The sequence below is a fragment of the Nelumbo nucifera genome, chromosome 8 (genome assembly GCF_055504915.1).
Source record: "Nelumbo nucifera cultivar China Antique chromosome 8, China Antique-T2T, whole genome shotgun sequence".
NCBI lineage: Eukaryota > Viridiplantae > Streptophyta > Magnoliopsida > Proteales > Nelumbonaceae > Nelumbo > Nelumbo nucifera.
In genome coordinates, this window is record NC_142656.1 from 17,748,107 (window position 1) to 17,776,069 (window position 27,963).

Genomic DNA, 27,963 nt, shown 5'->3' on the forward strand with positions numbered 1-27,963 from the left:
GATTGGGACCATTATGCTTATTTTATTATTTATGATTGTAAGTTAATAAGCTGAGCTTTTAGCAGGAAAAGATAAAGGAAGGTGGGGATGTTATTTTCATTAAACAAGATTTTTAGAGATATTTTTAAGCACCTATCTGTAACTTCCCAGGAAACCCGTGAACTTGGAATTCTAGTAAAATGTTTTTGTTGTTCTTGATTTTAAAATATTTTACATCATGAAGATGTTTTCGAATATGTATTTCTCAAAATAAAGTAAAAACATTTATAGATTGATCAAGAAAAATAGCATTTTTTTCTGAAAAAGAAAAACAAAAACATGTTTTCACTTTCATATTTTTCTTGTTTCTAAAGCTTTACAAATACTAGTAACCCTAGGAATAAATTTCTGGTTTCAGTTTTGAAAACAAGAAATAAACTATAGAACCAAGAGAATGTTTTCTATGTTCTTGTATTAAGAATCAATGTTTTCTCAAACCAAGTGTTGAGCCTTGGCTCTTTGTACTCAGCAGAGAAAGTGGTGGCTCTTGGACTCAAACCTTGCCAACCCGAGATTTTACTCTTAAAGCAAGTAGTGGCCCCTAGTTTTTCTAGTAACCTTCAAGTTAGCCATAAAAATAAAATGCATTGCATTGTTGTTATATTAAGCCCCTGTTTGGGTATGCTGATTTGATAAGTGCTTATTGGATAGGTATTTTCAAAATGATGTGGTGGGCCAAGATGGGTTAGAAAGGAAATAATAAGCACTTAAAAATAAGCTCAAAGTTTGGATTTATTTCCCAAATGCAAATAAGTGCTTATTGATGTCGTTCCGGCCCAAAATAAGTAAATATTGAAATAAGCACTCCCAAACATGGTTTCACCTCTTCAAGGGCATGGAATATGTCAAAAGTGGTGGTTGGCTTTGCCAGACAGGTACAAGTAACAAAGGCATCCATGTGACCCACCCATAGGCCATAAATCCTACACATATAAGCTTGGGTGATAGTGCAAGAGGACTCTGCAGGTTCACATAACCTACCACTCCTTAAATGGCAAGTCTGGATTAAATGGTTACCCCACCATGTGACCAAAGAGATCCCTCTTTGATGAGCATGTGATAAGAAACTGTTTATTCAAAAGCTGTCATTACTAAAGTATAATATAGCAAGGGATAACGGAGAAGTACTGACAGGCCCATTGAAGATTTCTGAATCCCATTGCAGACCTATAAACATTCAAAATGTCAAAAACCCCTATTCTATACATTAATACCTGCCCGTAAATTGGCATCAATTCCAAACTGGCACCTACCCCAACTGTATTTTGGGCCTAAAAATTCTGACCCTGGGCCGAACCGTTATTCTCCCTCAAACTTAACACCTGACGATGACCAACCTAGACAGACATCCTCATAATGGCAATGGTTATAACCACTAACCATATTCAATGGACCTAACTCAGAACCCATACAATCATGTTTGGTTGGTCATATGGGCCATTCTTGTTCCAACAAATATTGTAATCTGGGTCAAAACATACCAACTGAGCTGGTGAGCGGAAACCTGGCTACATTGTAATCTGGGTCAATGAATTCCAAGTTTCCAACATCTACTGTAGTGGCTGTCTAATTGGCTACATTGTCTCTCCTAATCCTGAAAGGGCTGGAGGGTGAATGTATCAGGATCTCCGTCTATAAAACATTCTCAAAAGAAAGAGCCAATAGCCATGCACCTGCTTAAAATAGATTATGACAAAGATTAAAAAAAAAAAGCTTCCCTGGTTAAATATTTCATGATTTCATCTATTGCTAAATGATGCTGAGTTGCTGACAAGGGGTTCCGGTGTTTAATAAGGGGCATCACTTTTCCACTTGATTATCAAGTATGAGCATAGCATGACTATTCCGTGGTAGAAGCATTCTGACCAACAGATGGTCCAACCATTTTTTACTTAATGACAAATTACTGTATTTCACAATGATCAAGAGCAGAGTTTCAAAAAAGGGTATCATAATGTACACATGTTATAACCTGCAACCAAAATGTATGAGAACATTCCAGTCACTTAAAGAGGGTGAACTGACTTGGAGGTTTACTATGGGTGTTTATCTAAATGTCCATCGCCTGATCTGGCAATGAACTGTTTGGTGTATGCTCGATGCCGCCTCTCCCTAGCATAAACCACCCAGAAAATCAGAGAGAGCATTACAGCAGCTGCAACCACAGCCAAACCAACATACATCCATTTACTGTATCGTGAAAGACCAGGACAATGATCTCTATTTATGGCTGTGAATGTGTCACGCACAAAGGTGCAATCTTCTAGCTGAACTAGGAATGGACCATAACGATACAACCCATAGCTCACATTCACTGCTGCTGCCATCTGGTTATAGAAGGTTGGGGTGACACGGCCCACTGTGGTACAAATGCCAGCCGATGAAACCTGACACTCATAGTTCTTCCACACCTGCAAGAAATAGGAAGTGTTAGTAGTTTTCAAATTGCTTCTTTATTTAAAATGTAGGGACTTCCTTTTATTTACCCGTGTTGCATTGTTCAAGTCCACTTCACCCGCTTTGCATTGCCGATCAGTGAAGTTAGAATAAAATGGGTTGCAGAGGACAGGCATCGATGGACCAGATTGATTGAAATAAAGAGGTCCCATGTTGGGTAAGGGGTTAATGTTAAAGATGTTAGTGATAACACGGTTGACCACATTGACCAGTTGGAAGGTAACTTCCTTGGTTCTATACAAGGTCTCATTGGCAGTAACATTGTCCACACAGGGAAGAATATCATCGAGAGCTGTATGGGCAGTTGGATGTTGGACCCACTCCCCCATTGAAACACACGTGTCCTCGGTCACACTAGTACATGGAAGGAAAATGGGTTAGGATAAATTAGATAAGCTTCTGAAAACAATTAATTGAATCATTGCCTGGGTTAGCATGTCCAGTAAGACCCAAACTAGAAAGCACAAGCAACAAGTTCAGAACTTTACTGCATATCAATATGTAAAAATGAAACTGAACCTGTTAAGATAAAATGGAAACTAAAATCATATGTATCAAATTATATTAAAGACTAAGCTGGTAATAATATGGATATTAAGTTTTCAGGCAGTTTATCCTTGTCATACTCTTGATATTTTTCATATGAATTCTCTTTACAGAGTTGATAATTTATAGTGAATTGTCCAACAAGTTGACTAAATTGTATGGTTATTGTACAGCAGAAAGTACATGCTCTCATAAGAATGATACAAAAAAAAAAAAAAACACATGGACAGTAGATAAGAAACATGACATTAGAGAAAAAGAGAAAGCAGTCACTAACCAAATGAGTGAATGACAAAACTGAGTACATACTGTAGTTTATAAAACTGTAAAGAAGCAGAAATGATATAGTTTCTTCATCAAGATTGTGGTTGTTATACGTTATCTGACAGAAATGGAAACATACAACTTTTTTGAAGTTGGCAAAAAAGTTGTCGCAGTTTTCCTTTTTCCCCCCTTCTTTTGACATAGTACAAGGTCTAATTAACAACCCAACATACAGGTCCAAGATAATGTTAATTAAAATGCACTATACTCGTTATACCTTTCATGTTAAAAGAAATAATTCCATTGAGACAAATATGCTTGTTATATTTTCCTTTTTTCCATCAAAAGAAAATAAAAACAATCATGTTTGTTATATGTTCATTTATAAAAGAAGTTATTACGATGAAGAAACTTTGCCATGTATGCTTCCATACAGTTATATAAACAACAGAGCATACTCAGTTTATAACAAGGGCAGTTGATCAAATGTGCAGTGTACTGACCAGAGACAACTATTCAAAAAGAAAAGAACAAAACAGGCCTGTTGTCTATGTGAAAACATTTCTGGACTCGTAAATGTACACAACTGCAGTGATTGTATGCTGAGGTGACAATAGAACAGGTCTATGCAAGTTTCTAAATCACTTTCTCCAAATGTAGAAAACTTTAGGTAAATAACCCTCTTCCATTTGGCAAAAGAAAAACAAACCACTAAAATCATGAAATGGGCCAACCCACCTAACCCCAAATCTAGCCTGAGTTGCATTAGAATTTAGCTGAGGCTGGAGTTGAGTTGACTGCTTCCCCTTGGTTGGGCCGTGCCTCAAGCTGGGGACAAACTGTTAGTTCTAAACCCACCTAGCCCACCCAAATTGTAAATCCTAGACAAACTATTTTTTTTTGTTACATTTTTGGGCTTAAGGCCTTGGTGTGCATTTCTTTTCTTTAGTCCCCTCCCCCCACCAGAGAGAGAGAGAGAGAGAGAGAGACTCACTAAAAGAATTCACAATGAATTCTTGGTGGTGAGCAGCTCCACTAGGATAGCCTTCTCTGTATTCATGTGAACCAACCAAGCTAGACTCTAATCCTAATTAAAGGCAGGGCTGGGTTGGGCTTAGAAGTTAGAAATGGCAATGCCCAGCTACACTCACACACATGAAAAAATGTTCCCTAATCAGGGAAGCTCCTTAAATGACCTCACAAATCTGTGCCACATGGAACAGAAAGGTGGGGAGAGAAGAAAACCTAACTGTCAAATTGGAGAAAAGACATGACTTCGAATCAGCCAGTGAGGTACTTATATTATTCTCATATAAAGTGGAATTACAAAATACTTAATTAGCTATGTCCCACACTAATTATAGAGAAGAAACTCTACAAGAATATAAAGGATAAATAAGAGAAAAGCAATAACAACTAAAGAAACCAATATATAGGGAAAATATAAGAGCAGCCAATCACTCTTAACATACCTATTAGAAACACTGATTCGAATGCTGTATTTTTACCAGACACTCGTGGTCATAAGTTCATGTCTAAAAGGTATTTTATTCATGATATACGATTTCAAAGTTGTTTTTTAGTTCATTATATTAAAATTTAGTGTTTTAAATGTGCAATGCACTAAAAAATGTGCAAGAGGCTTTTTGTGCCTGAGGTGCAAGGCACGAGGCAAGGTTCTTGACTTTCTGAAACAAGGCACAAAATTTTTAAATTTTCAAAAAAAAAGCAAAAAATGCATACTTAAATTTCAACTATAATTAAAAAAAAAAAACTATTAGCTCCAATTAAAATACATAAACATAACATATAAAACATATGCAAAGTAAAAATTTAAAGATAGAATTAAACATAACATATAAAACATATTCAAGCACATGATTTCTTTCCCAATTGCATTACTCTAATTCTATGAGCCACTTTATACCAAGTCCCTTAAGGGAAGCCCAAATAAGTCCATGCTACAGTCTTAAAATCTTCATTCATACTTAAAATTATTGGTTTTATTATTTAACTTTAGCTCGTATCCTTAAAAAACAAAAAGTCTTGTATTAGGAAGAATGAATGAATGAACAATATTAGCCAAAAAGAGGGTTCTCAGAGCACTAAAACTAAATCACAAAAGCCAATATTTTAAAGTACCAATTAAGAATTTAAGACCCTAGCATGGACTTATTCAGACTTGCCTCAAGGGACTTGGTCAAGGGTCCAAAGATGGAGCTCCCAACCCAACCACCATGAATAAAAATGTACAAAATGTGCATAATTTAAGAAAGTTGCATGCCTTTTTAAAGGGGCTGTGCCTAGGCCTAGGCAAGGCGCAAGCCTTGAAATGCACCCACATAGGCACACCTTTTCAATCACTATTTAAAACATTTAATAAAACAATATTTTTAGTTTAATATATTAATGAAATTTAATATCCAAATTCAACCTATTCAGTGGATAAATTTTGATTCAAATCCAAATACTAACAGATCAAATTTGGACCTAGGTATAATTGATTTGATCTAATATGTTCAGTGTTTTAAAAAGTGTGCCTTAGGCATGCCTAGGGCACACAAGCAAGGCACATTTTACAACATGTGCCTTGCTAGAAGGTCCCTAGATAATATTGTGGGGCATTTAGGTGATGAGTAAAACTTATCACAGGAGGTCTAAATAACCCAACTCCTAATAGACCTGAAACATCTCTACTGAGGCTGCTGAACCTAGGTGTGACTCATTTATATGTTTTTTTGTAAGTAAAAAAGAATTTATTTGTCAAAACTCAAAAGATCATAGCAATATAAGCATCCCTAGGAGAGGCACGAGCAGCAGCCTCTGCAAAGTCATAGGTTAATACAAAAAGCAAGTTACAACTGAGCCCAAGACAAATGTTCCCTATTAACCCCTTGCTTAGCTAAACAATCAGCCAAAACATTTGCCACCCTTATCACCCGATGTATGCTTATGTTCATTTTCTGTGTAAGCCATTTGAATCTCTTGATTTCATTCCTATAATACTACATAAAATAATCTGAATCCTTCAATGACCTCACCACCACTTTTGAGTCTCCTTCTATTAGAAGGTACTCCACTCCATGCTGGTTTTCTATTTGCACTCCTTGAATAAACGCTAGTAATTCAACCCTTAAAGAGTCTCCAACTCCCAGAGAACCCAATTACAAAGATAAGATATTCCCAACCTCATCCTGAGAACCCCACCTATATCAGATAGGCATGGATTACCAAGACTACTCCCATCAAAGTTTAGTTAACATAACATTTAGGGGGTGTTCAAAATTAACCCTAATCAGAGTGATATGCCCTTCCAAAGAGATACAGTTCTTCTTCAACAAGGCTAATCTCTTCTCATACTTTTTTATCACTGGGTTCCAAAACTTACTCTCCCTAGGATTTGCTCCTAACAAAAGGCCCAAGTACTTTAAAGGCCAATCAGAGATAGAACACTCTAATCAAGTCATAGCAACCTCAATTTCCCTATCCTCCATATTAACCCTTACTACATAACTTTTGCCCAGATTGATTTTCAAATTGGAAAGCCTTTCAAACCTCCTTATTAGCTCTTTTAGATTCCTTACCTTTCTGATATCAGCCCCTTCAACAAAAATAATTAAATCATATGCAAACTAGACTTATTCAGGGACCAGGCTTTGGGCCTGACTTTACTGTATCAGGCACGGGCTTCGGGTTAGGCCCATTCAAATTTTCTCAAAAGCCAAGCCCGCACCCGGCCCATGAACTAGTCTAATGCAAACTGAAGGTGTCTAACTAAAAACTCATTACTTCCAATCTCCAATCCCATATCATGCTCTCCCTATCAACAATCAAGATCATTCTAGTAAACACATATGCTATTAGAGTGAACATAAAATGAGAAGAGGGGATCATCCTACCCAACACCCTTAAAAGCTAGAAAGAAGACCTTCATCACTCCATTCACCAAAATAGAATGGTGACAAGAGCTAATGCAAACTGGGAGTGAGGGATGAGGATTCTGTCTGAGAGTGCTTGCTAATCAAGGCCATTAATTGGACTAAAGCATCAGAACTTAGTTCACATTTCTCTTTAGCTGACTTATGGAGAAACTGGGGAGTGATTGCAAACTCCTCTTCTGCTAGGAACAAACTTGTAGTTGCTTGGAAGGCTCCTGAAGAAGGATTTATCAAGCTAAACTTTGATGGTAATATGGTAGCAGCCTTGGCAATCTCGGGCCTTCTGGCATTGGAGGTGTGTTTAGGAATGTAGAGGGTCAGGTTGTCGCCTTGTTTTCTGGCCCAATCAGAATGGGTGGTGTGGTTAATGCAAAAGTCCAAGCAGTTTTACAAGGGACACAACTGGCAAAAGATTTAAACTTTACAAGTTAGGTCGTTGAAGGAGACTCTAAACTGGTAATTGGGTGGCTAAAAGAACTGGAGACTGTGGTGTGGTCATATCGGGGGCAATGAGAAGATTTAGGTGGCTAACCTCAATTTTAACAGTTACAGTTCAAAGGGTAAGGAGATTAGCTAATGGGTTGGCAGATCTTTTAGCCAAGCAAGGGGAGCATAGGGATCATTAACTCTGGGCTCAATTGTAATTTTGCTTTGTTTCTGAGAAAACATCTCGCGCCTCTCTGTGAGAACTCTACCATGTACCTTATGTTGGCTCATATTACTTATTCTTAATAAATCACTTTATTACTTATAAAAATAAATAAAAAAGAACTAATGCAACCAAACACCCAATTATACCATCTTTCTCAACACCTCTAATAAGAACTCCTAGTCCACCAAATCATAAGCTTTTTCAAGGTTCAATTTACACACAAAGACCTTTCGCCTAGATCTCCTCAGTTCATACATTCATTAGCAACCAAAATATGCTCGATTATTTGTCTTCCTTGTATGAAGGCCCCTTGGATTTGACTAATGAGAAAAGGGAGGACCTCTGTAATACTCAAAGGAAGAACTTCAGCTAGAATTTTATAAATGCTAGTCACCAAACTAATTGGTCAAAAGTCTTTCGGGTGATTAGCATCAAACCTCTTAGGGGGATAAGGCAAAGAAAGTGGCATTAACTCCTAGAAACTCCTTAAAGACATCACAAATCATCTTTCAGTACAACAATCCATTAGAAAATCTATTTGTTTAATCTCTCTCTCTCTCTCTCTCCTCCCCTGTCTCTTCTCTATCTCATTTTGACCAGCCATTTGACCGATTGGTTTGGTTTTATTAAAATATTAATTAAATATTAAAAATGAATGTATCGACATCATCATCAAACCTTAAAATGGGTTCAACAATTCATCAGTTTAATCATACATTGACGATTCATTAACCAAATCAACAGTTTTTGGCTTTTGGTGGGTTTGAGGTAAAATGGAACAGGTTTGGATTCCAGGTGATGGGTTGAACGGTTAAAAGTGTCCAAGTCAACAATGGTTCGAAAACATTGCTAATTAGAATGAATGGAACAAATTCCAATCTAAAGGCTCAAAGAAAAGGCAAATGGAACAAATTCCAATCTAAAGGCTCAAAGAAAAGGCAAATGGAACAAATTCCAATCTAAAGGCTCAAAGAAAAGGCATCTCTATTATGAATCCTAAACCCTAAAAGGTAGAAAACCTAATGGGGTCTAGCATCCCTAGGCATTTAGGTACATTTCATAGGGGCCTAAAGAGTGCTAGATGTCCAACATTAGAGAGCACTAGGACCAACCAATAGAACTCACTTTAGAGCAATTTTGCAAGAGACAAAGGGAGAAATATAATTTCTATTAGATGCTCAAACTACATTGGATCACATATAGACTTTTTCAAATTTGGTTCTAAGCTTAGAACCTATACACATTATATGAACAAAGTTTTCTTTTTTTTGGAAAATAAAATTCTTATAAGACTCAAGCTGGAATATATAATAGGACCATCACACTCAAGAATTGAAGGGCAGTCCATTTTATAAACCATGACTTTTACTTTCCCCAAAAAACCATCTGACCCACTTGGGAAAACCATTAAAAATTATCTAGGCTTTAGTAACCCAACTAGTTTTCAACAATTCAACAACCCACCCAGGTCATTGCTTCATCATATATTGTAAAATGACAATTGAGGGGAACTGAACTCACAACCTCTTATTTACAAAGAATTGTATATTACCATTAACCCACAACACTATTTGTGTTTATTTTTTGTTTCTTTAATGCCTATTAACAAATAATAATTTGTACTTACAAGACTTAAACCTAAACCACTTGAATGAAGATTAGAAAATAACCATCAAACCACAACCAATATACATGTTATTGTAATAATATATTATATATTTATATATGACCTCATGCCATCACAGATCACTATGTCAACCCAATGGTCGAACCGCTTGACCCATGACTGGTGACCTTATCAGTTTAATGAATGGTCCAAATCTTATAAAATTGATAAAAATAGCAAGAACACATGCAGATCTTGGGGTTAGAGGTTAGTAACTGTGAATTTTTCTTGTTTTCACACTGTCAACATTGGGCATACATTTTTAACCAATGCAGCTAAGAAAAGAAAAAGTAGCAATACAGGAATTAAAACCATCCTCAGGACCTCATTTATGAAAGATCAACTCATTTTGGAAATCAGTATCCATCATGACTCAAGGAACAGAGATGCAATTCAGGTTGGCCCGAATTAGCATCCTACATTGCTTCGGGCTTGGGCCTTTGGGCTGGGCCCATTCAAATCTTGACAAAAGCTCAACCCAAGCCCACCCAAGTTGAACCCCTACAGCCCCATAATGGAACTAGCACTTATATCAATAAAAGCCAAGTAATCATTGACACTTCGAATTTAGCTGATGATTTTTTTGTTCTCTCTTTTCTCTGATCTAAAGATTGAGTATTACTCCCCTGAGATTTTCAAATCAATTTTAAGCATACAACAGACTACCTGTTTAATATATTATGCCTCAAAGTTGTGTCACTTCTGTCATATTATCTGGCAGTGACATTTTACAACTCTAGAGCTTATCCTCAAAAAGGTCAAAAATGGTAAAATTCAACCACAGAATTTTTTTTTCTATTTTTATGAAGAAAAGAACTAAAGAAACACACAAAATTGATTGCTCTAAAAGAAGCAAAACAACTCAAGTAAGCAATACACTGTACCAACTAATATATGGGTTCCTCAAATCTTCATTTGCCTATTCACTCTATCAGGGGATATATCCTCTGTACAATATTAAGTCGTCAAATCTTTCTCACTACTTTCACCTATGTCCTTTTGGCCTTCCCCTGATTCTTCCAGAAACATCAACTGAGAAATCTTAAAAGCGTCCAAGTTCAATTTCAAGACATTGATAACCATATGGTTACCAAAGTTGATTTACTTATTAAAATATCATGGTAACTTGAAAAAGTACAACAAAATTATATACATGCATGACCTGTACTGACATAGGATGAAATTATTATCATAAATAACAGCTACTCTGAATGTCATGGCCATCAATTGTCAGGTAAAATAGATGAACGTAAATGGTTAAGTTTAAAAACTAACACAATTGAACATACTTGTGGAGAAGAAGAAATGTCCCAGACAAAATAAATGTGCCTGCCACAAGAAGCCACCCGATAATCACCAAGCTGCAACAATTCAGTATACAAAATTTAGTAAGAACAGGTACAGAATTAATATTGACATACTTTCAAGATCAGATAAGGGTCTAAGAAGATAATCTTACATGGACACAAGAAATTGCATCCCGAGAATAGAGAACACTGCAGTCAATAATCACAACATCATAAGTGACAAGAAAGTCCCTATATCATACAATCTGAAACTTGCAGCATGGTTCAGCATAATCAAGGAGAGCAGCAGACTTACAGAAACCAAGAAATGTCGATAAAAGCATTACAGCAGCAAGAAAAATAAGAGCCCATCTCCTGCAATACATGATAACAGGATCAAGTCAGTAACCAGAATAAGTAAAAACAGCATGTATAACACCAAAAGAGAGCTCTAAAAGCATTTTCTTACACAATGTCCAAGACTTCCTGTATACTGTCTGAGTTCTTCGCTGTCTCATCAGCAAGAGTTGCAGCAGAAGAATTTATCTTTGTTTGAACCTCGTCGATCTTAGCCATCATATCAGAAGGTAGAAAAACCTGGTCCACACCAATCCGCTTAGCAGCAGCAAGATAGTCTGATACATTCCTAAGGTTTTCTGCCGTGGTATTTGCCTGCTTCACAACATAAGCCAGGGTGTTTGTTGTACTACTGTGAAACTTTCCCTGGCCAGTGTACAAAACGATGCATCCGATGCTGAAACCATGGAAAGGGGTATTTATGATGTCACACTGGATCAATTAAAACAAGCATAAAACCAAGAAGAAATAACTGAAAGTGAACAAACTTACATTGCAGCAATGGTGAAGAGTATGAGAAAAATTAATGAGCAAGCATATGCTGCTCGGGAATAACCATAACGCCGTCGTTGGCAACAGCAGTAACAGAGGCAGATGAGCAGCAAGCAAAGCCCAAAGCCCAGGAACCAGATTGCAGCAATGAGAAACAGGGGAGCAGCGGAAAAACCTACAGACTGTGTTAGAGACAAATTTTAGCCTAGGAAAAGTGGAAAAACATTCAGAAACAACTAAAACTTGTCAAAAATAAAATTAAGTAAAACCAACGAACCCAAAAATTTAGGGCCTGAAATTTCAGAACCCATTAGAAACAAGAAAAACCATGAACAAATAATGGTAAGTCAACCCCCCCCAAATAAAAATAAATAAATAAGCCAACACCAGTGGAGGGAAATGATTGAGGATAGTGAAAAAAAATCAATGTTCATCGAAAACAAGAACGACCAAGATGAGATTGGTCAAAATTCAAAAAACTCACAGCCCAGTAATGTCGTTCGCTGATATTCCATCCCCCTGTGTAGCGCTTATAATTATCAAGAGGGTCTCTCCTGTGTGTTCTCTCTTCAGCTAATATGAGAGATGAGTTGTCAGCAGTTGTTCCTTCTGCGAGAGACCTCCTCGTCCCCCATGGAACCAACCCACCATTATGCTCCTCGTTAATCACTTCTACATGAGAAGAAAAAAAAGGAGAAATTAAAAAAAATAAATAAAGCCCGAAAAAACATTTTAGTTCCAATAGACAAAAATGTACTGCAACAAACAGCTATCTTGATAAAAACAGAGGATAAGTAAAAGGCTAAGTCGACGAGACGAGAGCTGTAAAATAGAAAAGTACCTGTACTGGGTACCGTTTGAAGATGGTAAGATTGAGAGACTCCATGAGAGAATGAGAAGAAGCTAGAAGATATGAGTAGAAACACAGGCAAGAGAAGAAAATCCTGTGATCTGAAGTGTAACATTTTGCTTGTCGTTCACTGTTCCTTCTCTGGTTCTGTTTATACTGTAAGATCTGAATGTGATAGGTCCGGATAGCTCTGGCAGAAACAGAGGTAGAGAGAGAGAGAAAGAGAGAGAAATTATAGTGGTTGGGACTTGGAAAATTGGAATCTCTTGCGTTCGAAATTAGCAACCCTTTGAATTTGCAGAAGTTAAAAATGAGAAAACAAAAAAATGGAGGTTGTTCTTTCGCTTTCCTTTTGTCACTCCAACTTCTCCTTTTTACGGAAGTACCCTCGAATTTGAAATGGGAGAGAATTTGTAGAATTACATGTAATGACAAAAATGCCCTTTGAAAAATGATGACACTTAAAAAAACGAATCTCAAATAGACAGTTTTCTATAGAAACGCTGCGGTTGGTTTTGAAATCTTTCAATTTGGTTTTGAGGGTCAGTTTGGAAGGAGTACAAATACAAATATGCCAAACTGAGCCTTTGTTCTCCTCGTAATGGTATTTGCAATTTTGTATATTCCTTCCAAGGCTTAAAGTATCAAAAACGTCAAGTGTATCGGAAAGGCAATTTTAAGATAAGTATCGAGATACGTTTTGGATACGCATGCATATCAAAGAAAAAACAAGATACGCATAGATATGCTTGAAAACACTATAAATACTTTAATAAATTATAAAAATACATCAATAACACTAAATATATGACCACAATGAGGTGTATATACATTAAATTAATATATTTTAATGGTTTTATGAAGAAATATGTTGTAGGTAATTATAATTTCATTAAAAATCATATGCTTAACTATAATTTATAAATTATAATTCTTAAGTTCTAATGTTTTATGGGATGGGAAAAACTCAGTTCTCCTATCCAACCATAAAACATGCATTGGCACAATTTCTAAATCAATAATTATTTATTATTTATTTTCAAAAATTATAAAAAATAAATAAGCATTATATAATATATTCAAAAAATAGTTGTTAAAGAAGAAATTTCAATTGCTTTGTGGCTATGATAGATCATCCATAGAATTATAATATATTCAATCATTGTGATCAAATGATAAAATATAATTAATTAATTATTTATTTTTCAATTATAAAAATATAAAAATAAAAAGAATAATTATTAAATAAAAAATTTCAATTGGTCTGTGGATATGAAAGATCATCCATAGAATTATAATATATTCAATTGTTGTGATCAAATGATAAAATATAATTAATTATTATTTAATTTTTTAATTCTAAAATATAAAAAATAAAAAAAATACTAAAGAAGAAATTTCAATTGCTCTGTGGATAAGATATATAAATCCATAGATCTAAAACATATTTAGTCTTTATAGGTAGAGAAAAATTATATTTTTAAATTTTTTATTAATTTATATTTTTCCCAAATATCATCATGAAATTTCCATAAATTTATTAATAACACAAAAAAAAATATGATTTTAAATGTAAGAAATGTATATCAACATAAATTTAAACATTCAAGAAAAAAAGAAATCACAAGATATTATAAAAAAATTGAACAAATTTACCAAATTTTGCCATATTTTTTCAAAATTTGAAAAAGTTTTGAAAAAATTAATGATTCACACTTGTTTCTTACAATTTTTTGCAAATCTAGCACTCTAAGAATGAGGTTTGAAGTTTTAGCCGTATCTTTTTCATCAATACGCTACCGATATGTCCCGATACACCCTCGATACACCTCTAATACACCCCCGATAAGGTCTGTTACCGGTCCGATATGCATGAAAAAAAAGATAAAACATTCGATTTTCATGCATATACCGTATCTATTTTTCAAAGATACAATACGATATCGAGCGTGTCGTATCGAAGTTTTAAACCTTGATTCCTCCCTTTTTGGTTTTGAGCCTCTCGGGGGTGTTTCTATTTACTCATTTTGCTAACATGATAGCTGTTTTTATTTTGAAAAACTAGAAAGTATTCATATTGGCAATGTTGGCAAACACTGCCTATAAGATGGTGGTGTTTTTGCATTATGAAACTTCATTGTGTTGTTTTCAATGGGTCACATCGGTTTGGTTCCAAAGGCAAGGTTCCAAGATAAATTCTAGGGTCTATCCATGGAACATGTTCTTTCTTTAGTCCTCCCAAAAAAATGGAACATGTTCTTTAAAAACTTGGTTTATAATAATAATAATAATAATAATAATAATAATAATAATAATAATAATAATAATAATGATGATGATGATGATGATGATGATATAATTTAAAACTTATCATTATCATTTAAACTATATATATTGCATTTTACATAATTTATTATATATATTCAAATATTAAATTAAAAAAAATAATCAAATCACCTAAGTGATTCAATGGTTAAGTGGGATTATGACCGTTGTAACCATAAATCCTCGGGTTCAAGTCTTCACATCACCGATGTTTTTTTAGGATCTATTTCAAGGCCAATTCTTCAGGTCACTTCAGATAGGGTAAACCCCTAGACCTTAAAACCGCCCTAGGAGTTGATTCTAAAAATTTGGAACCAGACCTTACTCATAGCAAATTAGGTAGGACAAGCTCAAGTTCATTCGATGCCGATTCTAGGTAAAACTACCCATTTGCCAACCCCTATAAAGAACAATGGATAAACATGTATTTGTGAATTTTAAGTGCTTCCAACACTTCTGGAAGAAAGAAAATCAGGCTAAACCATGTTTGCAAATGCAATATGGCAGTTTTTTTTTAACAAAGCCATTTACATTGGCATGCACCCATTAATCTCTCCCTTTTAAAAGGGGGAATATATGATCAAAAGAAAACCATGAAAAAGAAAATAAAAAAGAAAAAAAAAATGAAATATGAGAATCTTCACAAAAGGCATTAACAAAAACAAGCTTTAGTAAAACATTCCTCATTTAGGATAAGAATGGTTTTCATTGTCACCATTAGATTCAGATACAATAGCCAAATTATTAACTAAATACACATAATTAGTAATATAAATTTTTGGCCTTGTATTGACATAAACCCCATTAGATACCAAACTTCTCTAGAAAACAATTTCATACACAAGGAATTAAGGACCCTGTACTGAATGGGAACCCATTCCTTTTTTATCACTATTAGAAAAATAGCACATGCCTCCTTTAATTTTTTACTACTCAGTATAGGACAGATAAAAGTACAAATTGGGTATCAAATTTGAAGAATTTAAACAAATGTTAAACCTGATCCCATGAAAAGATGCATCCCTAAGAACAAACATGATATAATAGGTACAAATGTGTTTAATGTGATTCATGCATGCTTTAGTTTGGCATTTGGACCACAAACAGATGTCCAAATCCAGTGGTGGTTACAACTTCCTGTATTTTTTTGCTACGAATTTGTTTTTTCATGAATTATAGTTAAAATGTCACATTCATAATAAAAGACCAGTTTTCTTATCACCCCACCCAGAGAACATGGTTAACAAAGGATTGTCTTTTTAGACCAAATTCTCTCTTGGATATGTCAATGGGTTGGGGTCTGAGCTGGGTCAGGGTGGACCCGGTCTTAAGTCCTAACCTGATGATAAAACTCACAAACCCAGTCTCTACTTCCTTATTGCTAATTGGGCTTATTAGATCTGTCCATTATAAATGACAAACATTTAATTTGGTAATTTTGTAATTTGACAATAAATGTGCTAATTCTCTCTCCCTTTCCAAAATATCTTCCATATCAAATCATCATCATTCAAGCCTTATCCCAATTAAATGGGACCATGAAAGAATTAGGGTTTTCTGTATCATATATAAAAAATAAAATCTTTTTCCATTGTGAATTTGTAATAATGCCCAAACGGAAAAAACTAATTAGAAACCTATTATGATTGAAGACCCGAAATGCAAATCTATATCTTCTGTTATAGAGTCTGGATCACTTGCCAACAAAACATGTTTCAACCCTTTATCAATATGATCTTACGCCACATATTTCATTAATAATAGGTCCTATTTTTATAATGGGTCTCAGTTTCATGATGAGATATACGGTGTTAGATGAAGTTGACAGAGGGTTGGAACGTGTATTGTTGACAGAAGATCTCAAAAATCTCTTGAACCAACTTAAACAATTGATATATAACCCTATTATGAAAATTTTGTCCAAATAAAATTTTCGGGTGCTGAATTTTATGCTCCAGGTTATGCTAAGTTTCAGAATTAGAAAATTTAGATGGCTACACATCATATGCATCAACACTGAAATCCTCAATCAGTTTTACTATTTGGTACACTGGACCATGTTGGTTTCCAAACTCACGCTAGAACAAGTACAAAAAGGTAGGCAGCTCTACATTACATGCATTGGAATTGAAACCAATATCTAGTTTTGCTTTTTATTTAATGAAACAAGGGGCAAAACAGCCCTAAAAAGATATTATCAACATCAAAGCTTTGTCCCAAGTATATGGGGTCCATGAATTCTCTTCTCTTTCAATGTCATATGACTCATATCCATTATTAAACCTTGGGCCCTTAAATCATTTCTCACAATAACCCTAAAAAGATAGAAACACAAAATGCTATTTAAATAAAAATAATGCATTTTTTTTACATAACAAATGTTTTTTTTTTTTGAAAAACAAAAATCATTCATATTGACAAATACCCTTTATGTGGTTCAAAAGTTGTGTGCAAGTATTAAAATATCAATACCCCGATATCCAAAATTGGGTATTGGTGCCTATTCTTATGATCAATATTCTATGCTTTTAATTATTTTTTTTAATTTATATTTTATAAAAAAGTGATGGGAAAGATTAATCTAGTTTTTTAATGTTATAAAATAGTTGTGTATCAAATTATCATGTATATTTGAATACACTGATATGGATATGATACATATGATAGTATTGGATGCCATATCAATATTTTAATCCTTGATTGTATACATGATTAATTTGAAAAAGTAAATCTTTTTTAGCTTTTTAAACTTTTTATAATATTAAGAATATGTACCATGTAATAATTAAAGATTTATTGGCAAAATAAAGAAAATCCCTAAATTAAATATCATCAATGCAAGACTAATTCCAACTTCCATAAGACATTGGTATAAATAAAAATGCACTTTCGACAGTATAAACTTTATTCATTTGCTTTTATAACAAAAAATCATATTTACTTCCTAAGATAATCTGATTTAATTTTTAAAATTCCTTGCTTTTCTATAAGGTTCTAAAAGCTAAAAAATAAAGAAAGAAAAGAATGTTTGCCATTCTACATTGTCCATTGAAGGCTTCTTAGCAAAAGCACAAAAAGCTCATCCAGTGGATTCATAGATATTTCATGGTCGGCAATTCAGCATATTGGGCTCAAAATACTTTTCTGTGGGCCATCCAAAATAATTCTGCTAACCACCACCAAGGCACCAATCAGGTCCACGACCACTGGATGGACAAAGTCAGATTCTGGGAGGGGCAATTTTGTCAAACCGATAATGTTTGGCATCCCCTTTCGGGTAAACTCTGTTCGTAGAAAATACGGTATACGGATAGTTTGGTCAATTTAGGTAGGAGAAGCGACAGTAAATAGGGAGAGGGAGAGGGAGAGGGAGAGAGAGAGGGCGCACGAACGGAACAACCACAATGCAAACAGCCGCGTATTAGAGTGGGTCCCACTAAGGTTTGTATAAATTATTGCTCTGTCGGTTTTGTTATTCTTAATGAACAAACAACCGCGTCAGGGATAATTTTACACTTTATTAGTGAATCACAAGTGAAAAAGGAAAATTGAAAGTGACAACCGGATCCGGCTGTCTTCGTGAGTGTGAGATGTGCAGTTACACGCACGTGGAGAAAGATGAGTGGAATGCAATTAAAATATAAAGAAAGAAAATTGAAAGGGTCATTCAGACGTGAAATGAAGATTGCCCTCCTCATAGTACATCTCCGCCGTGTATCGAAAATATCTTCTGATAATAATATTAAAAATGATGATGTTATCAGGAGATATGTTTCTAATACTCGGTAGGTATGTGCTGTGAGACGTTGTGGGGGCAATTTTGTGGAGGCTAATTTGATTTTCTCGAGAGGCGTGAGGCTTACCCAAATGGTTGGGTTGGCCAAATAACCGCTTAGGACAATTTGGATTATATTGAGTTTCATCTTTTTATCTGTGGGAAAATGGAGTCGTTGTAATTTTGGAGGAGAAGTTCTGAGGCGCATCTAGAGATATTATCTTTAGAATATTATTTGTTTCCATTCAGTTTTATCGGGTTTGTTGTTGGGTTACAGATAAATCTGTTTTTAGAATACAACAGAGTCTTGGGCGAGAATCTGTAATCAGTAAAATTGAAGAATCTCTAAAAAAACCTTATGTGAAACTATAACAGACCAGACTAAGAGAGAGAAAGTGTATTTTGTAATTGACCAATCAAACCCATTGGATTTAATCTCTTATGAGATTAAAATCCAACACTACCTATTGGCAGATTTGGCTGTGGGTAACGGATCCGATTACACAGGTTTTGGTTCTATGGTTTTGTTCCGATTTATTGGGTGGTTCCGGTTCTTATCCATCTCGAATCGATTTATTGGCCCCTTTTTCTCAGAGAAAGAGAGAGGAGAGTTGTGTTACAACTAGAATAATGAGAAATTAAACCCGAAGTATTACTTGTTAGGAGTAACTAGATAAAGATGTTGAGATGGAGACTGAAGACCCTCCGACAGATCCTTCTCTACAAACCCCTTGTTTCTGTGTTTTTTATCCCATACCATTTTAGGAGCCCTAACAGTCCATACCGTAAAGATTAAGTGAAGCATCAAGAGCATATAAATCAGTGATTCCTTTGGTCGATCCTTAATCGTAAACACAACTTCATGAGCACCAAGTTTTCATACAAGGTCAGGCTCTAACTCAATTTAAGGGGAAGGTTCAAAGTAGTAGTTGCCAACAAGGAAACATTGGCGAGCCTCAGGTATTGTAATGGGGTGTAGTTGATTCTTCTAAGGGCTCCCCTTACTCATGGTTTTCTGCTTACTTTCCCTTGGACAAATGTAAAGTGGTCTTAGCTACACAACTACAATCGACCTCATTACCTAGGATTTTCATAAACTATACATGAAATTCCACGTAAATGGTCAGAAGGTGACATTACAAGGAATTGCACCCATCCTATAGTAGTGAAATGCCATAGAAGTGAAGTTTACCACTTCTTATGATATTGAGCCATTACAATGACATTTTATCTCTCTCTCTATCTATTTATATAATTAAAAAGAAATAAATTGAGAAGATTGCATCTAATTATCTAAGCTTCTATCTCCTAGGATGATTTGGCATAGTACTAGTCCATATTCATCATTGGTACTCTTGGTAAAAAAGCACAATGACTCATGGTGCATGTGTATTTGATTATTATGCCCTCAGCCAAGTAACAATCAAAGATAAATTCCTATATGAATTTCTCATGATGTCTTTTGGGCTCACTAATGCCCCTCCACTTTTTAATCCGAATGGTGTTTATAAAAATATATATATATATATTTAAGGAGATTTGTGTTAATATTCTTTGATAACATACTTGTGTGTCGTATAGCCATACATGGATAGAGAGCATTTAGTTCATGTTCAACTTGTATTATCCATTCTAAGGGCACATCAGTTGTTTATAAAGAAGAAAAAAAATGTCAATTTGGGCAACAATAGGTTTTTTACCTTGGGCATATCTTCAACAAGATGGGGTAGTGGTGGACCTAGAAAAGTGATGATCCTAGAGTTGCCCAAGCCTAGCTCGTTAATTAAGGCAATGCAAGGCTTCTTGTGGCTTAGTGGATATTATCGAAAGTTCATATAGGGCTAGCTATAAGAGAATCACATGTCCTCTTACTCAAATCTCAAGAGGAATAACCTTTTTATTTTATGGCTAAAGTAGAAGCAGCCTTCCAAAAAACTCAAGGAAGCCATGGCTCATGATGAGGGATAATTTGGCCTGTCCAATAATGAGATGATACGTGGAGTAACCGGGTGACATGGTGATACTTCAGCAATCTCGGACACCTCAGCAGTCCTAGTTACCTAGGGCACCTTGGGTCACTCAGTTAGACCAAGGCCCAAACAGCTCAATACATCCACTAACCTACCGAGGTGCCACATAGTCTCCTTCTAGAAGCAAGACAATTGTCTTCAATCTCCTTGGGATCACGACACACATCAACGGATCTTATCTTTATCCCGCCCGAATTAGACGGACCTAGATAAGCCTTATCAGCTTATTCGGAGTCCATCTTCGGGTGCAAAACTAATTCCGGGTTAGACAGGCCAGTGATCTCTGACATGTATCATGAAGCCCACGACAGCTTACCTATATAAAGGCTTCGCCTCCAACCTCACAAGGTATGCACGATTTAGCTCTCGTATTCTCATACTTACAAACCATTGGCTCTCCCTAAATCTCCTTTGCTAACTTAAGTATCAGAGTGCCCACACTGGGTAAAGCACCCTAGAACACTCTGGTCTTCTTGCCTTGCAGTTCGACTCAACCACGTACCTTTTCCGACATCTGAACTGCCTTTCAGAAGGGAGAGACTAGATCGCGTATCACAAATTCAAATGCTTGAATTGGCCTTGTTAGATTTTAAGGAGATATGTTGTAGAATGCGATGCATCTAGGTCAGGTATATATAGGAGTTGTTTTGATACAACAAATTAAAACCAACTCATAGCATTTATAAGTTAGACATCACAAGGGAATAACATGTTCCTCTCTACATACAAAAAGGAGGTACTAGCTAGGGGTGCAAGTCGGGCGGGTTGGGCCAGGTTTATGGTCAACCCAGGCTCAGCCCTAAAATTTGGGTTTAATGCCCAAGCCTGAGGTCAAGCCCGATTTTCCCAACCCGAGCCTAACCCACCTTGTAATTTGATGCACTCAGGTTAGGCTTGGGTTGGTCAATGAACCCACTCTAAAATTATAGATATATAAATATATTTATGCAAACATATATACATATATTTATGTATGTATGTAAATATGTATGCAAAATATCTATAAATGTTATATATACAAATATGTATGTATATATATATATGTAAATATGTAAATATATAAATAAATAAATAAATATATATATATATGCAACATTTACATATATACACATATATGTATAAATGTATATAATTGGGTCGGGCTCGAGCCAAGTTCGGGCTACCTAAGGGCTAAGCCTGATCCTGACCCGAAAAATAAAAAAGTCTGACTTCTTGGGCCCGAACCCAGCCCAAGGACTGAAAATTCAAGCCCGCCATGTAAAATTCTAGGTTGGGCCGGTTCGGGCTCAGGCTGAGCCCACCCAAATTGCACCCCTAGTACTAGCATTAGTGTTTGTAATGCAAAAATGGCTCCATTATTTAGTAGACTAGTAGTTCATAGTAAGATCATATCAAAGAAGTATTAAATTTTTGTGGAACAGGAAAATCTCAACTACAACACAATGACAATTTCATCATTGAATTTAAGAAACGCACTGCGTATCATATGCACTTTCCAGGCCATTTGAACATGAAGAAGGGGCAGGCCCAAAACTTGGTGTAAATGGTTGTCATGGTCCGATTCCATTATAACACTAGTTGACATACTTCCATCAAGAAAATGCCATTTGAAGTGGTGTATGCCTGTATGAGAGAGAACCACTTATCCCTATGTGTACCTTGCAAATATTGAAGATGTAGAATATGCTCTTTTGGCTTGGGATCAAATTCTTATAGAGCTGAAGCACAAATTTCCATAAACCCAAAAACGTATAAAATGGGCTTATGACACCAAACACAAGTAGAGTTTGAAGAAAGTAAAATGGTATACCTAGTGGTGAGGAAATGGGTGGGTTATATCTGGAACCGATCTCGATTGGTCTTGAATCGATCCTATCCAATCTGTTATAATTTATAAGGTTTAGGGGTTTATCCCATTCAAAGCAATTCGATAATCCAACCTTGGTTGGTTTTGGTGGAATTTGCCTTAGAACTGAACTTGATTTGAAATAAACCCTAAAATACTTTTAGATATGTGAAGATTTAAACCCAAGCACTCATGGTTACAAAGGCCATGGTCTTACTTGAACATTACTTACTTAATTATTTGATCATTTATTTTCATTTTAATATTTGAATATGTATAATAAGTAATGCAAAAGGTAATATTTACAAAACTTAAATTATAAGTTTTGAACCATATAATGATAATCTACATATTAAGTTATTCAATTTAATCAATTAAGATAATATAAGTTCTAAATTATATATTATATTTATTGAAAATCAAGTTTTTAAATAAGATGTTTTTTCTTTTAATTTTTTTGAATGAGGAATAAAGAAAAAACAACTTCCATGGGTAGACCCTGAAATCAACCTGAGAACCAGCAAGGCCAGAACTGATCTTCATAAGATAGGTTCTATGTTCCAAAAACATAAAACTAACCCCTATAGGATAGGCTTCAGGTTCTGCTATGAAACCGAATCAAACTGACACATGCCATCAACCCTACTGTTAGAACCATCTAGTTCATGACCCACTTCCTTATTATGGGTTGATGAATGGAGCAAGACTTTTTTTTTTTTTTTTTTTGGATTACATATCATGCATTAAAGCTTACAATTATGCGGATTTGAACCTATGTCTCCATAGGTATGCCAAGTGACCATTTCAGCTATTGCATGTGTCATTAGTGATGGATCAAAATTTAGAACATAGTGAAAAAAGACACTAGAAAGGTTTTGTTAAATGAAGAATGAAAGCAAAGTAAGTTCTTTGCATTGCACCTATGTTGACAATAGCTTATAAAGGTTGTAATCAGGGTGAATTTGGATTGGATTACAAACAATAGAATCCAATCCGATAGGTAAAACCTCAAATCCAAATCCAATTAGATCCATCTAGGGGTCTCCGATTGGATTTGATCATTTGAATCTTGTTAAACTTGAATCAAATTCAAAATTAATCCAAATCTGCTTTATATTTCTTTTAAAAATTAAGAAAAATAATGGCATTGATTTGTATATAACAAATTTATATAATATAAAATATAAAATTTATTATATATATGTATTTCTATAAATTTTTATATAAAATTTATTATCACTTTTATGTATTAAATTTATATATGTATTTAAAATACTTGACTTGATTTTATTGCTTAAATTTGATTCTACCATATGAATTTTATCTTTTATAATACTTGTGCTAAAAGTTAAATTAAAGTTATTTTCTTTCACCCTTTAATCTTATATACGTGCATAAAACATGTCCTTGCACTAATATTATAGAATAATCAAAATTTAATCAGATTGAATAATGTTAAATCTGTATAACCGGGTGCAGACTATAAGATCTAAATCCAGCCCACTTACTAACTTGGATCATCCAAATCTAGATAATCATAGATAATTTTACATTGGGATGGGACGCAGACAGCTTGCAAACCAGGTTGTGTAGTGAAAAAATACTAGAATTTGGCGTGTTGAAAAATGGGAGTTGAGCAGGGAATGTTGCCTGCTACCTGCTGGTTGGTTTGATGGTTTCAGCACTACCCACCAAAAATTTGGGTTTGGGTGAACGCACAAAAATCAAGATTTCTCGTTTTCCCAAAACCTGACAGATTTTTTTCTGGTAGACCAAAACCTGGCAGATTGAACATTGAGTGCCCTGGACCGATCAAACCGTGACCCAATAAACTATCCAAGTCTGTTAGTCTGGCAACGTTATCCGCACTGGTTTGACCGATTGACCGATAAAAAGGGAATCCTGGGAATGCCAGCAAAAATGCGTACCAAGGATGAAATGCCAGACAGGTGATTTATTACTATTAATTCGATAAGGCTGTGTTTGAGTTGATATAACTTGAGAAAGAAACAAGAAATTAAAAGAAAGTATTTGAACATTTTTTTTTTCTGTCAAACCAAACGTAGCCTTAAAAACCATCCATATCATATGCAGACATTATGCCTGGTCTATTTTTCGGTAATCGAATAATATATTTGGTCATTTTCAGTCTTTTTTTATTTATTTCAACTGTAAATTATAAATACATATAAAATAATATAAAATACAAAGCTTTGCACTCTATCTATTTGTATTTATGTTCTTTCCAAATTTAGCCTTGCGAGAGTTTTTTATTTTAACCTCAAAATTTACGTTAGGTGGATGGGTGGTCACCTATTTATTAAAAGGAAGAGTAAGGGTGAGCCTTGATGCAATGGTTGGATTGTTATATTGCAACCTAGGTGATTAAGTTTTAAGTTTTGGAAACAGTCTCTACAAGGGTGAAGATATAACCTGCCTTTTTCTGAGCCCAAAAGTCCAAAACAAAGAACTTTCAACTTCATAGAGAAGAAACCATGCCCTTAATAATCTAAACAAAGATTTCATTATCACTTTCTACCATTATATGGTCCTGTGACTTGTATTTAAGAAGGGGCCAATTAAGGAGTGGTGGGAATTAAGCTTGCACAGAATTTGCATGGCCAAGTTATAGAAAGCAAAACACGGGTGCAAATGGATTGTATCATGGTCTGATCCGATCTGAAGTCTAATCCCATTTTGTTGGATTCGGATATTTCTATTTTGGATATTTGAATTGAATTGAATCACTCCTTATTCTATTTCGGATATTTATACTGCATATATCTATATTTCCATTCTTTCCAAATTGAACCTAATGTTGTGTTTGGTTGCAATACAATTTTATTTGTACCAGTACAAATGCATGAAAGTGCAAATAAAAAAAATGCAAATTTTGGTTTAGTTTTGTTTTGGATTTTACAAAGCAAGTCTTATTTTACTTCATTTTTAACGCAATCAAACAAAGGTAAAATTTGAAATAAAAATAAATCAAAACTTGCAACCAAATCATTTGCACTACCACAGTTTTGCATCAGTACAAACCAAACACAACCTAAGGGATTTGGTCTCTAATTAACTGCCAAGTAGGGCTAGATTCAAGTTGAGCTGTGCAGAATATTTTAGTTATTGATGCTCGACTCACCAAAAAACTATGAGGCTCGAGTTCAAGCATAAATTCAGCTCAGGTCAAAAGCTTGTAAGTTCGAGCTCCATTGTGATCCAAACTTTCTATAAAATAAAAATTATTTTTTATTTTACATATAAAAATTAATAATTGTAAAAAATTAATTATTGTTATTACTATACATATAAGAATAAAAATATTATACATATACCCATGAATCTCACGAACCGAGCTATATTGGACTAAAACTCAACTCAAAACTTGATTTAGATCAAACCGAATCAAGCCTTTCATGAGCGGAACTCGAATAACTCATAAAAAAGAATAATTCGAATACACTCCTACTCCCAAATCAAGCCAAGAAAAAATTTACCATTCACTATACAGTTTGAGACTAGACAATCATCCAAGTTATCAATATAACAGCTAGGTTCAACTGGTTCATGATGTTAGAAGGGATATACATGAATGTAGTAAAATTCCAATAACCTAACAACGATCAAAAGTCTTTCACAAGTCACATCTTCATCTTCAATTTTATTTATTGTTCGGGTGGTTGTTGAGTTGACCAAGGGTGCCAAGTGGTGGATTTTGTGGCTGACCTTTTTAGGTTGAGTCAGTATTGTCACCCAAAACTGCACGACAGAAGAGCGTGATCAAAGAGTGACCCACACAAACAATGCAATGGATTCCGTCAAGGAAAAGGGAACTCTCTGAAGATCTTGGCGAATGACCTCATCCCGATAACCCTGGAAGTCTAATACGACCAGAACATGGATGTTTAGCTATAAATAGGCATTTCCTGCTCTAGGTAAAGGAGTTTAGCTCTCGACTCACTTAGCACCCTTTCACACCATCTCTTTGGCTTGGAACTAGCATCATTCTAATATGCTAGTCCCAACCAACCTTGTTTGTTTATTGACTTGAGTGTCGGAGTGCCTATTCGGGGAATAATTCCTCGAACCTTTAATTCTTCTTGTGGTTGCCAAGTCTCGGTGTAGAACTTTATCCTTCCACCATGGTCTCGCCCAATTAGCAGGATCATTTGACTAGGTCCTTAGTTCAAAATACCTAGATTGGATAACATCATTTATGAGAGCTCCCGTATTTAATTAACCAATTATCATACCAAAAGGTAGCTGTTTCAAGCTATCTTTTCTTTCCCAATTCTTGTATAAAGACCTTGGAAGAGAGAGAAGAGGAGAAGGGTTGTTTTTCACAATATTTCTGGACTGCATGAAATTGGCCCATATAATATTGTTTTGCAAAAGTCTAAACTAAGGTTTAAGATAAAGATTTAAGACGAAAAGCCTTACAAATGTCAGTAATTGTGTGTTTGGTTTGAAAGAAAACGTAGAAAAAGAAAGGGAAATGATACCTATAAAAGTCTTGTATAGGTTTTTCTAGCTTTTTAACTTTCAAACCAAACACAGCTTGAGAGATGTTAAGTCATGACCTCCTTCGTTGGTGGGTTTACTAGTTGTGAGGATCAAATACATAAAAATTAAAAAAACTATATATATGCACAAGTGAATGACCCCGTACTAAATACAGGGAATCAATAATGTTAAATTTATATTATGGAATCAATAATGTTAAAGTTATATTTATTAATATTTTAAATAATTATTAAAATTTCAAGAAATATTTATTTCAAAAAATAATTTTTCAATAATTATTAGAATATTGATAGTTTTCTTTTGTTATGATACATATAGGGTTAATGTGCAACTGGGATTGATAGAATGTAGGTAGAAGTGATTGTGGATAACTACTTTTGCATTTTCTACATTTTTTAGGAATGAATTAAAAATGATGATAGTGAATTGTGGGCTGTAATATTAACTTTTAGAAAATGCCACTTGTCTAACTTTCTAGAAAAATGAAAAGGCCATGTGTATGGGGGCTGTAGCTATATATATATATATATAATGAAATGCCTAGCATGCAACGCTCAGGATATCATTCCACGTCTCCACGTTATGAACTCATGTCCTTCCATAGGTTGCACCATATCAGTAACAAGCAGAAGTTCGTTACATTGTTTGTGTGATAGCAAATTAGATCATAATGGCAAAAAATTTATATATGCTTTTGAAAATATCTGTTTTATTCAAATTTTAATTTAATCATCAAATACTATGAAAATAATAAATATTTTCTTTACAAGAAAATGCTTCAAGTATTATTCATCATGCACATCCTATTTACACGTGGCAATTTATGGCAGCTCCTCACATCAAGCACTTGTCATTTGGTGAATTTATTGTTGATGATGAAGGCCATTTTTTGATTTATTTATTTATACAATTAAAG

At 34.7% G+C, this 27,963-nt stretch overlaps 1 protein-coding gene across 1 annotated transcript; it reads right to left on the bottom strand.

Moving 5' to 3' along the window:
• Positions 1 to 1,825: 1,825 nt before the first annotated feature.
• LOC104592577 (uncharacterized) lies at positions 1,826 to 12,874 on the bottom strand. The gene is made up of 9 exons (XM_010252027.3): positions 12,539 to 12,874; positions 12,182 to 12,369; positions 11,698 to 11,879; positions 11,318 to 11,602; positions 11,165 to 11,223; positions 11,022 to 11,058; positions 10,852 to 10,923; positions 2,526 to 2,850; positions 1,826 to 2,450 (listed from the first exon to the last, which is right to left on the bottom strand). The coding sequence occupies exons 1-9, from the start codon at positions 12,660 to 12,662 to the stop codon at positions 2,076 to 2,078; spliced, it is 1,647 nt and encodes a 548-aa protein (XP_010250329.1). The 5' UTR covers positions 12,663 to 12,874; the 3' UTR covers positions 1,826 to 2,075.
• Positions 12,875 to 27,963: the final 15,089 nt, after the last annotated feature.